Raw genomic sequence first — 17,991 nt, 5'->3', positions numbered from 1 at the left:
AAGTAGCTTTTTTTCTCTCGAAATCTCTTCACGTTGGAGAGATTTAAAATGTGGTTTACCTAGGAGAGAACCCTCTTCTCTCCATTTCTCTTGTCTACTCCCCTTGATTAATGTCCAAATTGCCGACTTTGATTCTCTTCTCTCCTAGCCAAACAGGGGATTTTAACTGTCTTTTCTTTTTCTCTTCTCCCCAAATCCCTCAATCCAACCAGAGTATTAGTCACGTAATTATCAATGTGTACTAAAACCTGACTTGCCCACTGAAATAAAGTACGTGATAACACTTTCCGGATTATCAAATCCAGATTCTCCTATAAAACTTTCAATCTCCAACCATCCAATCATATTCTCAAACAATCAAACTCCTAGAGAACACTTGGGACTTGCAAAGACATTGACCCATGGTCTCAGTAAAAGCTGTGTAGCTGATTTGAATTTAAAGTATTTATATAGAATATGCCTTGCGAAAGCAATACATTAAATCAACAGATGATATGACTATGCTTTGAGCAAGTCACAAATCAATTATAAAATACCCATATATCTAATATATATGTATAGTAAAAGATAATGGTTTCCAACCATGCTTCGTTTCTGACCAACAAAAATATCCACACTTTCTAGTTGTCTTCTCTAATCAATGTTATATACACGTTCTTGCAATCATCAAACATAAAATATTTCACAACTAAGGTAATATGTATGTTGACGAAAGCATACCACGATACGTAAAGCATTAGGGTCATCATCTCTGTCAATAAGAGCTAGAAGTAGAATATCCAATGGAAGTAGCTCATGTGTCCAAATGAAGAATGTCAGATTGGCAATTGCTTTCGATAGAAGATCCTGAACATGACGGATATGACAAAAAGCAAAGCAGAACATGGAAACCAACTCAGAAAAGCAAATACCCAGTCACACAAAGATCAAAACACATTAATTTATTAATAGAAGACCTGAGCAAGATGTCCATGTTGCAGATCAATCTGAATATGCTGAAGAAGGACATCCACCATGGTGTAAATATTAGATGTCACTTCCTCAGGTGAGAATTCCCTCAAGACACGTCCCTGCATTCAAAACTAGTACAATAAGTTTCCCAAAGAACTTCACACAAAGGAAATGGGTAAAGGGATCGGCACGTACAAGATTTGTACTATTGATGCTCTCTGGATGTCCATTCATCAGCATCCAAGCACCAGCACAGAGATACTGGCGATGTTGAGGAAAGCTATGACTGAGGTAGGTCATAACATAAGTAGGGTCAGCTGACAGTGAAAGGAGCTGAGTGCATTGATTGATAACCGTAGTTTCCGCCTGTGTACACAGTACATCATTAATGGCCAGAAACATAAATACATGGCTGATAAAGTATTAGCTCAAAAGGACATTTTTGTACAATCTTCGCCAATTTTTGCTTCATAAGGAATCTACCTTGATTAAAGAAAAGCCCACAATCTAAAGCAAACTTGAAAATTACCATCTCATTACATCTCTTAGAAAAAATTCCCGTTTGAATAGTTTACCTCCTATATTTTATTGACCCCCCCCCCCCCCCCCCACACACACACACACCTCACTCACCCCTCTCTCCCCAAAAATTTACTAGTTTTTACTACTTTAGATCCAATTTCAGCCCGTTCTAGAAAAAACTTATTAAACCAACTGAGGAGGCTAATTTTAACATATATTTCTGTATTTGATGTTGTGTTGTGTTAATTTGAGTATATTAGGTGCTATTTTTTTATCAATTTTATTTCTCCTAGTTAAGAAAGAGAGAACTTGGTGATCTATCCAACAACTAAAAAGTTTTTACTTATAATTAAACTTAAACTCTTGCAATATCTGGAAAGCATTAGGATGGTCATAATAAATTCAAGAAAATAGATAACCTTCTTTTTCAAAGTTTTGATAGATTTTTGTGAGAAGGGAAGAAAAGAGGGGTTTTCTGGAGTACAGCACAACCCCCTCTCCCTGTAGAAAGAGAGCATATGTTCAAGATTCGAGATAGGGTCTTGCATACATCTATGTTGCAAGAATCCACCTAGGGATCTAATGACCTACTTAAGGTCTTATCATCTACGCATAAGCCTAGGCGATCATCAGTCCACTACGCACCGCCAAGAGCATAGGTAACTACTAATCTGCTAAGCTATAAGAATTTGCACGCATTAACTTAATTATTACTGCATGTATGATTACATTGCCTATTGGCTATCTATATTTTTAGACATTACACTCAAATAACGACCTCTAAGTCATATTAAAATAGTTTTATTTAATCAAGGTTACAGATTATAATTAATAACTTTTTTTTATTAGACAGAAAGAGGGAGACCTACCTACACATAGATTATCCAAGTCCATATTTTGGGAGATAAACTTAACAAGTAAACCTAGAACACTATAAGCAAAAGGGTGCAAGCAAGGTTTTAAATATTGTTTACAAGGCCATCCTGGTTCTACAGTAGAATGAGACACCACACATGGTGACACTTAGGATGGTGGATGCCCTAAACTGTCTCAGTCCATTTTCTGACTCAGCCCATCCCAACAATCAAGATGGTGTCTCATCCCAACTCTCAGGATGGTAGGATGCTCTGCATCCCACCAGCATTTGTAACCTTGGGTGTGACCACTGGGGCAAGCCCCATTTACATAACACTTAACATGTTACATTTTACTATGCATGTAGCGTGACCACTAAAAACCCCCTTGCTTTGTGCATATACATAGCAATCCCAAACCAGTTTGCTTGGTTGATAGAACAAAAGAATGACACACCATCCATTATCCAATCTTTGCCCTTCTTTCTTGTCTTCATTCCCTTTTCCATCTCCTTCCTTCTTCCTTCCTTTTTTCCTTTTCCTCCCTGATTCCACCTCTCTCTTTTCCTTCAATCCTTTTTTCATCCTCATCTGCACTATTTTTCTGAATTCTTAGATCATATTTTATATTATCTAACATCCTCACCCTCTTCTTCATCTCCATCTTTTTCTATTTCCTCTCCCTATCTAATTTTCCCATTTCAACTTTTCTTTGTAATGTCTTCTCTCTTCATTATAATCTCTTAGTTGTCTAATCAAAACTAACTGATGCTTTTTATATTTTGAATTTTTTTATTATTATTACTATTGCTTTTTCCAATTCTTTGTCTAGAGTCTAGACTCTAATTTAACATATTGTGATTCTACATCTTACAATTCCAATCTTTAAATGAGGCCACAAACTAACTAATGATTGAAAAAATCAAAAGGGAAAGCTTATCCCATACCAATTAGAGAAAATGTTGTTCAAGATGATCGTGCATGGTTTAAAAGGGGAAAGCAGAATAAATGCTTATCATGCCAGGTATTGACTTCTAATATGCATAGCGAAGTGATAATTTTAGGTCAACAATTAGTAAATGCTAAATAATGACATGCATATAAATGGATTTAATTATAAACAAACTCTTAATGCTTTATGGGTGTTAGGTGAACCAATAGTCATCTTTTGGCATAAAAGCAAAGAATAGTATAACTACAAGACTTGCGACATGTAAAAAAGGCCACACAATTGGAAGATTCCATCACCCCGCCATCCTCGCCTATGAATATGAAGACCTCGATAGCTTTAGCAAGTACTTAGGCATCAGCAACACCTAAGGTGGGTTTATGTCTGATCCTCCACCAGCGACGTACTCATCAAGCTCCCCTTGATCTCCGACACCTCAGTGACATCCTTCCTCAACTACCTCTCCTCTTGGCTCAACGAGAGGGACTCTTCACCTCCATGCTGATGGCTCCATCGCAGCCCACTGCCTCTAGAAGTCTGCCAACAACGATGACGACTAGGTCACCCTCTCCCTCAGCAACTCTTCGCGGCATGTTCACAACCTTGACAACCTAGATTCCCCTCCAGTGCTCAGCCTCGAGATATATCAGATTGGCTTGATGAGAAACAACCTCGCCAGTCGCCACAGATGACGGCGGGAGGATCGGGGTCTTCACGACTGATCTCACCATCTTCACGATTGATATGGGTCTTTGATTGGAAATCCTCTAATCACTACTAACCCTGAAAAGCTTGTGGTTTTGGGCTTTGACGATAAGTACATTAGGATATACTGGTCAAATTTTCTGGTATATTGAGGTGGAGACTAACGCCATCGTGTGAAGTGGCCCTGCTCTGTTGTTCCTCTTGTTTCTTATTAGTATATGGCAGTTTTATATGAAGAAAAGGGACTCTCTGGGGTGGTTTCTGGAGAGTCCTTCAATGCCTCAGGCAAAGCAACAAGTAGTTGGAGAAGATAATCACGTGACTGGCACATGATTTTTCTTCCCTTCGTGCCAAAATGCAAGCCCAATTGTAATTAGAGGGAAGGCCATTTCAAGAATAATAGGGGTAACAAGTTGTCATGTGTCATCACATGACCTAACAGAGATAGACGGCTGAGCCACATTGAAGAAAACTAATTAGAGGTTAAATGAAAACTTTAAAATTTTGAAGTCAATAGTCAATATGTTTCTCGCTCAAACTTGAAGTGGTGTTGCTGTATTTTTACCTTGATTTTGTGTTTCATGCCTAAAGAATGGTGTGACTACATAATGCATATTAAATTAATTAACAACCTAATTAATATAGGAATTACTTTAAAGTTGAGCTTTTAATCGAGAAAAGCAATTAACATGTCGAAGATTAATCAAATTTCTATCAAAAAAAGAATGCAGATAGCATGCTAGACCCAAATTATAATACTAATTTTTGAAATGGAACATCTCCTTTAACTTTCAATTAATCGAGTAGTGTGTGTGGACCTCAAGGATAAGAATCACCTTATTTGCATTAGCAACAAAGATAATGAGTAGACTGATCCTAATTATCAACAAAGACATAAGTGGCCTCGCTTGCATCCACAATGAGAATATAAGTGGCCTCGAGGGAAAAGTCAGAAAATGTGAAACAATATGAAAATTCAAAGTTTGATGTAAGATGTGTTTTAATTGTTTCTTCCGAGGAACATCGAACTGGTACCATCACTCGTATTGTTCAGCTACCAGTACAATATGGTGTGGGTCTATATTGTGCCATGTCGGAATGTACCGAAATAGGGAGAGAGAGAGGGGGAGAGAGAGAAGGAGAGGGAGGAAGAGAGAAGAGGGAGGGAGAAGGAGAGGGAGGAATTGAGAAGAGGGAGGGAGGGGGAGGGAGAGAGGGAGAGGGAGGGAGGGAGTTCTGGCGACGAGGGTGGTAACTGTTACTGTGCTCGGCATAGAGCTTAGGGCAAGAAGAGGAGAGGTACAGGGTTTAAAGAGAGAGAGGGGGAGGGAGTGTTAGCAAGGAGGTGGGCGGAGGGTTTCACCTATGGTCGGCAACAAAGCTTAGGATAAGTTGAGGAGAGGAGCCAAGTTAAAGAGAAAGAGAGACGGAGAGACGGAGAGACGGAGGGACGGGAAGAGAGAGAGGGAGCATCACCGGTCAGTGTACTTGGGATGGTCGTTAACAGGCGAGGGTGGTGGCAAGATGAGCTCAAGTAAACAGAGGAGTTTCCTCGAACGAAACTTAGGGTTCCCTGTGGAGGGGACGAATACAAGCGAATGTGGCATATGGATAGTCTCAAATATAGAGCATGAATTGTGCTAGTAATAGACCGGTCTGGTTCAGTACACTCCGAACCGACCGGTTCGACAAATCATGGTTTCATCATTCCTCTCTTATTAGAGGATACTAATTTTTGGAGTTTTAATTATCGAAATGTTTCAGTGAACCAATGCCAAAACTTTTGGAAAAACATACGACTAAGATGTAATGTGAATTATCTGAAGTCTATGAAAAATCAAGTGTTTTGATTCCTTCACAATAATTTTGTTTCTATTCTAACTTTTGATTTAATTTTCATGAAACAACACTTAGACTTTTAGTGATGATTGAATTTGCATTTATAATCTAAGAGACGTGTTTTTCAAAGGAAACTTAAGACTCTTGACTACAATAGAAGTTTACTAGCTGTGCGATGTACTCTATTTATTTTACAATCTTCTCAAAATTAGTGGAGAAACATCATAGCGATTTCTCCTTTTAAAATAAGAAGACTAAATGATATAAAGTTGTTTTGGTTGACTGACGACTGAAGAAACATCATCAACATAGCTTTGATGGTATAGGTATTGCATTAGAGGATATGAAAAGTTGTAAATGGATTTCTTTGTTTAACCACTATGGGTATCAATAAAAAATTTAGTAATACATCATCAATTCAGATGATATCTTTTGAGGACTCGGATTTCCAATCATATTTTGATTGAACAGGATAGTCACACCTCGGGATTCGATCAACTTTATAAGGGGTTGTGCCATGAGAAGAGAAAATTCATAAGTTAGGCCTTGTTTTTACCACTCCCATTATTTTTATAAAAAAAATCAACAACAAAAAAAGGACATTGAACCAGAAAAGATGTCAAGAATTTACTTTTTTCCTTTTAAAAGATCGCATGTAAAATTTCAGAAAATTTTTGCAATAGAAATTTTTTTCTTCTCGGCTATTTAACACAAAAATAAAAAATATGGTATTGCCACCCCTTCTTCACCACTCCCCCATATTCCCCCCCCCCCCCCCCCCTCTCTTTCAAAACCTTCACTTGCTACTCCACCACCCACGACCACCACCATCACTACTGCTATCGTGATTGCTACACTGCCACAACCACACCTCCACTGCTTCCATTGTCATGCCCAATACCACAACCATCACCACCAAAATTGTTGCCATTGTTGCTGCCGCCACCATCACAACCATTGTCATCACTTCTAACATTATCACCACCCCTTTGCTGCAACCACCACCATGGCCGCTACACCCCACCATCATCCTCATCACTGCTTTACCAGGCATTGCTACCACCATGGCCCAACACATTGCCCGCCACCACCACAAATAGCTACGGCCACCCACTACATCCACCACAAACTCGATTGCCACTAGTGCCATACCATCACCTATGCCACAAAACCCTTATACCTAAAGCATAATCTTTCTATCTATCTATCTATATACATACGTACATATATATATACACACACACACACACACAAAGAGAGAGAGAGAGAGAGAGATTTAAGAAAGAAAATAATTGTAATTACCAAACATGATTGTATTTTTAAAACATTGAACAAAACAAAGACAAATACAAACCATAGTAGAAAATGAAAACAAAAATCTATCCATGATGCCAAAGGCAATATTTATTTATGATGTTCCCATAAGACTTTTCTTTTTAAATTTGCAGAGATAGCCAAGCACCCAAAAGAAACAAAAGATTTGATGCAATACAAATCAAGCATTAAAGGGAAAAAAGACAAACCTGCTGCCATGCTTGGATAGCTTGTCCCCTCTTATCAACTCTACTTATTAGGAAATCACGAAGTAATGGAGGAAAATACCGTAGAGTTTTCTCTGACCATGTATGCTGACTGGTTGCCATAATTTGTTCTAGCAAGGGTTGAAGATAAAGCATGTGCTCAACCTCAGCAACTCCACGTGTCTTGATGGTGATAGCAAGGCTAATTATCGTTATCCGATTAAGTGTTTCAGTAAATTCAGTTGGACCCTAAAAAGTTAGTCTTAGTAAGAAAGGATTAACTTAAGCTTTAATCCAACAAAGTCTTAGATATAAAGTTATTTGTTATTAACCTTTAATTCCTTCTTCACCAGGAAAAAATCCCGTATTGAAAGAATCAGATTCATGCATAAGTTTTCAGCCAATCTGAAAAAGCGATGCTCTCCGCGTTTACCCTTTATCATAGAAATTATCTTTGTGACATCATACATTAACGCCTTGCTCTTTCCATGATACCTACAAGGAAAAGTAATCTAAACAAATTCAATGAATGGCATCTTTACTGAATGTAAAAATTAAGAACAAGAAAAAAAATGAAAAAGAGAATGATAGTGAAGTTAGTCAAAATTTCTCTAAGGTTTAGAAGGGACATATGACAACACCACAAAGGCTGCAGGCGGGACCAGAAGACAACTTTTCTCAAGTGGCAGTGCAAAAACTTTTCTCTAGCATTTAATGTATTTTTAGTTAATGTCTGAAGTATCAGTCCACATCATATTATGTTGCACAATATGTAATATGCAAGTAAGGAGTTAGCACAACATATGAGGCATGCCATTGTATACCTGAAGTATCAAACCCCAACGCATAGTACTGACCTGTGGCATAGCATCAGCATGCTACTCTAATAAAATAATGAACCAACACAACAGATGGCAGTGCATATTATGGTCAGCCTGTTTCTTTTTTCTATTTTAGCTTGTACTGATTGTGCATATTATGGTTAGCACAACATATGAGGCATGCCATTGTATACCTGAAGTATCAAACCCCAACGCATAGTACTGACCTGTGGCATAGCATCAGCATGCTACTCTAATAAAATAATGAACCAACACAACAGATGGAAGTGCATATTATGGTCAGCCTGTTTCTTTTTTCTATTTTAGCTTGTACTGATTGTGCATGTCAGTTTCTGCCTCAAATTGTATCCTCGTATCTATAGGTAATAATTCGGCCTCTCATAAGCTTTCTACATGTAAATTGAGCTTCTTAATGTTTGTTTAGTCCAATATAATCTGAAAATAGATTAACTCAGCATGTAAATTGAGCTTCTTATAATGTTTGTTAAATTTATTTAAATAGTTTTCTGTACATGTTGAATGTTTGTTTTAGTAATAACCAAGGTTTAAAGTACCAATACCATAACCTATACCAGTACCATATTAGTAAGAAATAGAATAGTAGGGTGCAGTACTGTACTGGCAAACAGGAACCTTCTATGTGCCCACACAGCAAAGATTTGGGTACCATGCATTATCATGGGGCCAATAAGGAGAGCATTCCAAAATCTTACCAGTATGATCCCCCATAGCCAGCATAGGCTGTACTTAATCCTTCCTGATAGCCAAAACATTTAGTAAGGATCAGTAGTAGGTCATTTAAAGAGGTCAAGAATCATGAGTTGAAACAAAAAGTATCATACATGCAAGGTTTGAAGCAAGGTTCGTCGATGACCCATATCGGTTGACTACTGGTATGGTATGGTACTACACGGATCCATACCGTGCCATGCCAAAGCATACCGAAATAGGAAAAGGAAGGGTGAGAGGGAGGGAGGGGGAGAGAGAGAGGGAGAGAAAGGAGGGAAGGAGAGGGAGAGGGAGAGAGAGAGGCCAAGGCCACTGGGAGGGCAGAGATGTGAGCTCTAGTCACCAAGGAGATGGCTTGAGACGCAGCAGTCGTGATGGCGAACACGCAGACCACACTCAAGAAGACAACAGTGTTGAGGAGCTAGATCTTGTTGAACCCTACTAGGAAAGAGGGAGGGAAGGAAGGAGGGAAGGGGAGAGAGAGAGGGATGGGGGACGAGAGCCTTACTTGGGACGATTATCGATCACCTCGATCAGCGAGGGCAAGAAGAGAACGGGAGAGACGAATGAACCACCGAACGAAACCCTCGGAGTCCTGGCCTCTTAAACCATTTCAATGTGGTGAACTATCTCGGTTAGTAAGTGGTCCAGCTCAATACGTCCTAAATCGTCCAGTTCGAAACAATTTGGGAATCCCTAGTTCAAAGTATTGAGATATCATGGTGTACCAATCAAGGCTAGGTATGGTATGCACCATACCTACGATCATAGTGACAAGTGGATATTAATGGTACGCATAGATACAGTTGATAGACCCTTGATATGGACTTTTTTAGCCTCCAAAATCTGGTTTTACATTCTTTTATCATGTTTTCTCGCCATAGGGACATGTTCCTACAAAAAGAAAAAGAAAAGTTTTTTGACCCAAAACACCCATGCATCACCCCAGCATGCGACACACCAAGGCCAACCCTCTCGAGTCCTCTCAGACATGCATGTAAGTGCGCAGTAGTACAGCCACATAGCCAAGCATTCAGTTCTATGCCCTTACCCAACAACCTTGTCAAACTAAACACATGCAACACCCTTGAGTGTCCGCAAGCAACCTGACACCTTGGTCAACTGCAATGCTCATGCACACCTCCGTGCCATCGCATGGACTCTCCTCAAAATTGCTCTGAACTTCGACTCTTCTATACCAATTCCACATCTTTGCTCTTCAAGCTAAGTACTGCTTATACAAGATATAATGATTTCCAGCAAAGTAATTCCGTGCCATGAAAAATCCAATGCGCCACCAATCTACAAGTCACCATGCTGCCCTTTGGGAGTACATAGACCGAACTCATATGGCATGCCATGCAACAACACCACTATGCACGAGGCTGTGGCAAACTCTCACATTGCTCAGTCAAACCACTAAGCTGGCATGCCTTATAGCCCCTTGAAGCTACAGTTGATAATGCATATCCGAGCCCTCCTGGGTTTCACTATCCAAGATCCCCCACAAGCTCTTGAGCTATGATCTTGGTGTTACATCCTCAGCATGCCTTCCATACATGGCCATATTGACCAACAATGTTCACAGCATGTTCACACATCACTACACACTGTCAAAATTCTCGAAAGTCCACAACCATACCACCCAACATTCTTTGTCCGCAGCCTATTTGCACACCACTGCACACTACCACAAGACTGGCATCCAAGTCTGCCCACCAAGTAAATATGTACAACTAGCCAATCATTGCATCCCACTGTCCTCTCCTAGGCACAACCCTCTTGGCCATCCTTGATCCTGGCCCAGCTCTAAAGCATATATTTTGACCAAAATTTCATAGGCTACACTTGTGCTCAACAGCTAACCGACTCCTGTGGATCCCAGCAAGACATCACCCTGCAATGTTTATGAGACTTGCCTGTCGAGATAAGCCAAACCCTTTCCCGACTAATCCCCTACTGCCTCTATGCTCTATCGCAAAGATCAAGAACGCATAAGGTAGCCCGGACAATTCCTCGAGGACCAACCTCTCGAAAATCCTCACTGTGCAATATGGCCAACTCATCTAACCAACGTTGCCCCAAACACCAATGCACGAGACCATCTAGACATGTCACTGCCTTGCTCCACAATCATGCCATAGCAGCCCCATGTTCTAGGGCTAGGGGAGTTGGGAATGCATACAAAGCACCGCGCACCTCAAACCAAGAGGAATCCTCGAGTATCCACGTATGTCTTGGCAATCCATCATCGTGCCAAATATCAAGCTTCCCAAGTCCCTTGATATCACACCATCGCCATGCTATGTGATGGCTAACCATTGCTCCCCTCAATACCCCAACAAGGCATCCACCCAATAATGAACTCGAGGCTTCCAAAGTAACTAGGAGCATTGCAGCTTTTGGCGCACACAAAATCCTCTATTGCACCATGCCACACCTATGTCGAAATCCGTGACAATTAATAATATTGAGTTAATTGTCCTAGTCATGGCTTTCTATTTCCCTGAAGTGAATAATATGCGCAATATCACATAAATCGCATGATTTGGAACTTAAAACACATTTATCTTTATTGGTATCTTATTGTGTCAGTTTTGTATGCTTTTGTGTATCCTTCCATGCTTGATTTGTTAATTGTCTATTTTTATTGGCAATGCTCGTGCATATGGGTGTCAACATGGTAGCATGCAACATAGTACTTAAAATGTGTCAGCCTTAACAACCAAGGGCATGATTTTAGTCATGATGCATCAAAAATTGTCACCCTATAATAAAATTATTAAGATCTACATTTGAAATATAAGAAAAAAGGAGATTCATAAGATAAACTTAGTTGCTTTTTCTATTTACAAAGTACAATATAAACTTTATGGACAAAGTATTTGCTCGACCGCAAGAACCTTCCACCTAAAATTTCTGCCATTTTTTAGAAACATGTGTATACCTCTGCTCTTCGATGTTTAATGTGTTTGAGCATTTTAATATTGTAAGAAAACAAGTAATAAGTTTATTTGAGTTACTTCTAAATTATTTCTGTCCAAGTTCAATTTCATTGTTTTTACATGTTCTAATCTAGCAAAAACTACTATTGCCGAAAAGAACAAAATTAACCACTATTAGGCACTATTATTCCTATTAACACTAAAATTTATTGTTAGTTCCCTCCTTCAAGCAAACAATATTTTTTTATTTATTTTTTATTTTTTTACGAATCAACAAGGAAAAAAGGATGATACAAAGGTAGAGGGCCCTCGTCATTATTCTTTCCTTCACGGTTTCCCTTCATTTTCCCTCTGCGACATTATTAACCTACATCTTCAACTTGGAACAAGCAACAAGATCCTGCTCTAGAGTTGATCATGGATTGGGCCTTGGGCCTAAGCTCTTTTCATTTCTAATTGGGCTTCGGACTAGGTCTATGTAAAATGTCACATTTTGTATGCCCAAGCCCAACCCATGATCAGCTTTATCCGGCCCTAATGCATGTTGAAACCTTGTTATTGGTGGGAATGGATGCAGGAGAGGATTTGTATGAGGGCTAGCAGAATCAGAACTCACATAAAAAGAAAACTAAAATAGGAAGCACTTAGGAAAGGGGTGCAAAATTATGTTTCTTAAAAGATTCCAAAGTAGATGCAACAATCTAGATAAAAAATCCCACTACTAAGTGTTGAAATGTGAGAAGCAAGTTTCTCTATGTCGGTATTGGACCCCATACCGATACCATGCTGGTATGCCAGAGGGTTGGTTCGATGCCCACAGATACTCAGTACGCCCTCGTACCGAGACTTGGAGTACAAAATGCCAGTACGGGGCGATAGCACTAGTATGACGAATCTTGAAAAGAAGCATGCTTAAAATATTCTTCATAACAAATAGAACAAAATCATTAAATTCATCTCGTATTAACTTTAACATAAATCTAACCACAAACATAGGATTCAATGAAATATAACCAAATACACAAGATTTTGTTTAATATGTATGATTTTGAGCTCCAATATAGAATGATTGGCGGATAAGTTTTCCATGAGTTTCTCAAAACCAAATAACAAAATACTACTGAATAAAAATAAAGTGAAATCGAAATTAAATTATGAAGAAAAAGCTTTCAAGAAGATAGATTTAGAATAGACAATGACGATGGTTACACATAAACATACATAGAGCATAAGAGAGGGATAGACTATAGTAAGCACAACTATACTCAAGGGAATATCCAATTTGATGCAAACAGAGACGTTCTAGTGAAAATTTAAATTGCTGCATGAGATGTATAATTGTCTAACTACCTAGAAACTAGAAAAAAAAAAGTTCTGAGTATCCCTTGCCTATGCATCAAGTCACCCAAAACCAACAATTTTAACAATCTAATAAAATGTTTTGATTTGACTTATGGGTTAGTAGAAACCAAAACAATTGTTCCTTGGTTTGTGTTCCAAGATGCCTACATTAATCAATAGTTTGTGTTTTCAAAATCGTTTGAATAGCCTACAATGTGTTTTAGTATCCTAGCTATATCTTTACCATCCAATAAGTGACGTCCAGGGAACATCAATGATGTCAAACCCATGCATGCATCTTTCACTTAATTTACAAAATCATTCACTTTTTTATTAAACAGATGCTTTCATGTTAGAGATAGATCTTTCCAGAAAGTGAGAACCTTCCAAAATTTTATATGCACATAAAAAACTAACCGCTTCTTTATCCCACAGCGAAGGTAACATCTCTACTCCAATAAAAGGCAAAAGTGTAAACAAAATTATGTAAATGACGGTTAAAACAGAAATCATCTACTGAACTTGCAAGCAGATCCCACTTTAAACAGAGTCGCTTCCAAAGAATCAACTTCCATTACTTCTTATACTTGCATTGAAATAAACGGACCCCCAAGGATCCCTAGCATGTTAGGAACCCTTAAACACTTTTTGCTTCTTAGCATTTAACCTTCTTGGGTCCATGATCCTTGAACTCTTTCAGATAAGACTTAAAAACCCTAGAGATCAAAATCCATCTGTCTGTCTTATCCATTACCTTGCACCATGCTAAGCCATTGAAATTGCAAACCTCAATACCCCTTCCCTCCCATCCTCTACACTCCCATATTATTTACTTTGTGGTTCTAGAAGAACTTCAGATCTATTTGATTAAAGAAGTAGAATATGAGATTTTTTTTTTTTTTTGTGTGTGTGTGTTTGTTTGGGGGGGGGGGGTTCGGTCACCTCCTAGCCTTTGAGCTTGGGCTTCCTCTCAAGACGAATGCAGGGAAGGGGGGGGGGGGGGGGGGGGGTGGTGGTTTCGGTCACCTCCTAGCCTTTGAGCTTGGGCTTCCTCTCAAGACGAATGCAGGGAGGGGGGGGTTCAGTCACCTCCTAGCCTTTGAGCTTGGGCTTCCTCTCAAGACGAATGCAGGGAGGGGGGGGTTCGGTCACCTCCTAGCCTTTGAGCTTGGGCTTCCTCTCAAGACGAATGCAGGCCTTTGCAGAGCACCAGAAGCCGCCTGCTAACCACATCCTCCTATTTTGTGTTTTACTTGGTTTCCTACTCCATACTATAATCAACATTGGTTTGCAATGCATGCTACTTAGCTTTATATACTTTTATGCCATCTCATTACTTGTTTGAACTTTGCAATGTGTAAAGCTCCATGGAACTAGAGGATTCATCTCTAGCCATGAAATAGCCTTATAATATTTTTTTGATAGTTTGACAACTCACAAAGTACATCTGCACTCAAAGACCTATAGTTGTCTGTGGAGGCATAGAAACAACAAATACTTTGATGCTCGCAGAACAATGGACAGGTTATGGAACAAGGACTCAGGACCTGGTCCATCCCAATCTATCCCAGCTATCACCGAGTCAAACCAGCGAGAGGTCAGGTCCTTGGACAGCAATGGGACACCAGCTCCAAGTAAACCAGGGTGTCCTGTGCCCATTGTTCTCAGCTCAGACCGACCAGGTCGGTGACCGGTCAGCCAGTACAACTGATACAAGGGTGGAAAGCCAGTTAATAAAGAGCCTTAGGCTATGTTTGTTGCACTGTCCGATGCAAGACGAGAAATAAGAGCAGAGAAAAGAGAGGAAGAGGAGAGGAAGTCCTCAGATCTGAAATCTTCTTGCTAAGATCCAGTATTCCCTAAAGTAAAATCATCTTGCAGACCGTGTGATCTCCTCCGCACAACCTTTTTTTGCCACTATTTAACTGAAATTCCCAAAAAAAGGAAAAATCATGCCAAAATTTTCCAATTGGCGTGAAATTCTAGTTTGCTCTAGTTTGGATATCAACCTATTGTTTTGCTTTTTATGAAAATAATAAATTATTTTTGGAATAAAATACTTGTTCATGATCTCAGGAGAAAATTTTTGCAGTTTGCCTGCGCTATAAGTGTGCACCTGCAAGCATATTATTGCTCAATGCAGATCAGTTTTGGGCATATCTGAGAGCACCTCATGATATGCTCAAGAGTGGCATAAATTTAAAATCAACCAGACAAAAATACCTTTCTTCATGTTTGTAAAAATATATGTACTACCCATGGGAGACTAGAAAACCCTGAACCAATTTTAACTTTTAGAATTTATGTATTTATTTAATTTTTTTTTCAAATAACATTTTAAAAAATAAAAATTAATGAAATATTATAATTTGGAGCCAGTGTAGACAATTTAAATTCATTTTCTGAGGTAGTTAGCATGCATTTCAGTAACTATCCAAATAAACCATATAAACAAGGAGCTCCTTTCCATTAATAAAATTTGTTTTGTTTACAGAATCATTTAGAAACTTCAATATCTTTTCTAGAACCTCAGTAACTTAATAAACATCATCTGGTTTTGCAATTTAATTCAAAATTTGAGCCTTTAGACTTTATTTTACTTTGTTTAATCTAATATCAAGCAAGTTCTAGTTAGCCTGTGGGAAAATTCTACTTGAATAGTGTAAAATATGCATCTTGGCTATATCCCTAGCAAGAACAAGCCTGTTTAATTTCAATTTGAATAGTATCTTCACTGAAATGAATTAAGCTTCTTCTTAGATGTCTAGAACATCTTGATTTATTATGACAAAGCAAACAAATCTAGCCTAAAATAGGGACGGGGTAATGTAGTGCAAAGAAGAACATTTACCCTCTATATCTTTAAAAAATCCATGTCATTTTATAGCAATACCTAGTAACAGATAGAACAGCACATAGTACCATGGCTGGCACAAGAACAATGCACAAAATTCTAAACCTTCTCACCCCTTTTAGACAACACGAACACATGTTTGTTCTAATTGCTAATTTAAATAATTTAGCAATGTTGACTCAATAACATGCATTGTAAGTTCGTTTTGACACAACTTGTATTTAACTACAACCATTACTCACATGCAAGAAATAGAAAGCTTTAAGCCTTTGATAGATTGAAACTTGAGACTTTCATAGCAAAGAACCACTATACTCAAATTTGTTACATGATCAGTGACTGTAAATCATTAAGAAAAGAAGGTTGAAGCACCTGTACAGAGGGAGCAATCTGTAGTTTAATATTTCAAGGAGAAGCAAAGATACACCAGTTTTTCCTAAAATTGATGGAGATCGTTGAGTCAAAGTCTGCAAAATACACAGACTCCTTAGACAAATAACATAAATACTCAATATTCTGATACATATATGGGTAATAAAGAACTACTTAAAGGGCTAAAATCAAATCAAGCAGGCATGTTATTTTACAAAAGGAATGACTATTTAGTATGAAGCAAACAAGTCAACTAAATGTCGCTAGGAATTATGCTCAGCATTGAGATGCTGTCATCTTCAATAGCCAAAAACTCAGGATCCACCATGAGACTTACTCAAGCAGAGGCATATAGAACCAGGGAGAGGGAGAGAAGATGGTGAGGAAGAGAGACAGAGATCGAGGGAGGAGGGGAAGAGAGAGAGAGGGAGAGAGAGAGAGAGAGAGAGAGAGAGAAAGAGAGGGAGAGAGAGAGAGGGAGAAAGGGAGAGGGGGCTTACCTGGGCATCGATCGATGTCGACTCCTGGGCATCAATCAGCATCAGTCGATGTTGATCGGCGTCGGTCGGTGTCAAAAAGGAGACAAGCGACTGAGCAAGCGAGACGAGCTACCAAGCGATTGAGAAGAGCTACGAGTAAGCGAAATGAGAACAAGCGCTCTCTCTAAGATTTGGTGGAGCTTTGAAGCTCCAATCATGGTGGAAGGGGGGGGGAGAGAGAGGGGAGGGAGAGAAAGAGAGAGAGAGAACAGGGGTCGAGGCCTCGAAAGGGGGAGGCTTAGGAGGTTTTAAGGACCAAATTGTCACGACAGCCCAAACCATCCTGATTCTTAACCGGTTCAGGAAGGTTCAGTGTACCTAACAGTGGACATTTCCTGCAAAATCCCCTAATTTTAATAAGTCTTGACTTTATACAGTCGAATTACACATTCTTTTGTGCGCTATGATACTAAAGTTATCATCAATACATGGTGTACACATATCCCGAAGCTATGATTGATAAGCCATCCCATCTAATGGTTGGGACTTATGAGGGCAGTTATAGTTGTTATATAAACAAAATGCCTGACCTTTCTACCCATATTACTCATTATCCATCTAAACGATAGAACACATACTACACCAAGATATGCCATCTTGGTACCAAGCCCCGTACTGGCGCCACCCTATCACTGTGTCGGTATGGTACAGAGTTAATTCGGCATACCAAATATTAATACACCCCCCATACCATGTACCGGTGCTGCACTGGAATGGTGCGTCCCGTATCGTCCGGTTCGGTACTATATGGCGTACCATGTGCTACTAGGGGTGGCAAAATATGATCCGACCCGCCAACTCGACCCGTGTTCGACCTGCCATAAACAGATTTGGGTTTGGCCTAAATAGGTTCGAGTCGTAAATAGGTTGACCCGTTTAGCCTGTTTATGAATTGGATCGGATACATATTTTAAATGTCTAACCCTTTAATTCGTTTAACCCGTTTATAATTTGATGCGCACAGTTCCTCTTCCTTTTTTTTGCTAGGGCCACAATTCCTCTTTCGTTTTCCCATTTCCCCCTTCCTCT

General features: G+C 39.2%; 1 protein-coding gene across 1 annotated transcript in view; it reads right to left on the bottom strand.

Annotated features, from left to right (window-relative positions):
* Window positions 1-17,991, bottom strand: part of LOC103721130 (mediator of RNA polymerase II transcription subunit) — a 70,216-nt gene that overhangs the window by 16,785 nt on the left and 35,440 nt on the right. Inside the window, exons 10-15 of the mRNA XM_039129345.3 lie at window positions 16,424-16,518; window positions 7,673-7,835; window positions 7,344-7,589; window positions 1,147-1,317; window positions 957-1,070; window positions 721-846 (exon numbers count right to left, since the gene is read on the bottom strand). Of these exons, the coding sequence (XP_038985273.2) occupies window positions 721-846; window positions 957-1,070; window positions 1,147-1,317; window positions 7,344-7,589; window positions 7,673-7,835; window positions 16,424-16,518 (915 nt within the window). The remainder of the gene's footprint in view (window positions 1-720; window positions 847-956; window positions 1,071-1,146; window positions 1,318-7,343; window positions 7,590-7,672; window positions 7,836-16,423; window positions 16,519-17,991) is intronic.

The sequence above is a fragment of the Phoenix dactylifera genome, chromosome 5 (assembly GCF_051530095.1).
Source record: "Phoenix dactylifera cultivar Ajwa chromosome 5, Ajwa_hap1_PhDact_Kaust_v1.1, whole genome shotgun sequence".
Taxonomy (NCBI): Eukaryota; Viridiplantae; Streptophyta; class Magnoliopsida; order Arecales; family Arecaceae; genus Phoenix; species Phoenix dactylifera.
Note: the sequence above shows the minus strand (reverse complement) of the source record. Positions and strands in the feature narration are given on the sequence as shown.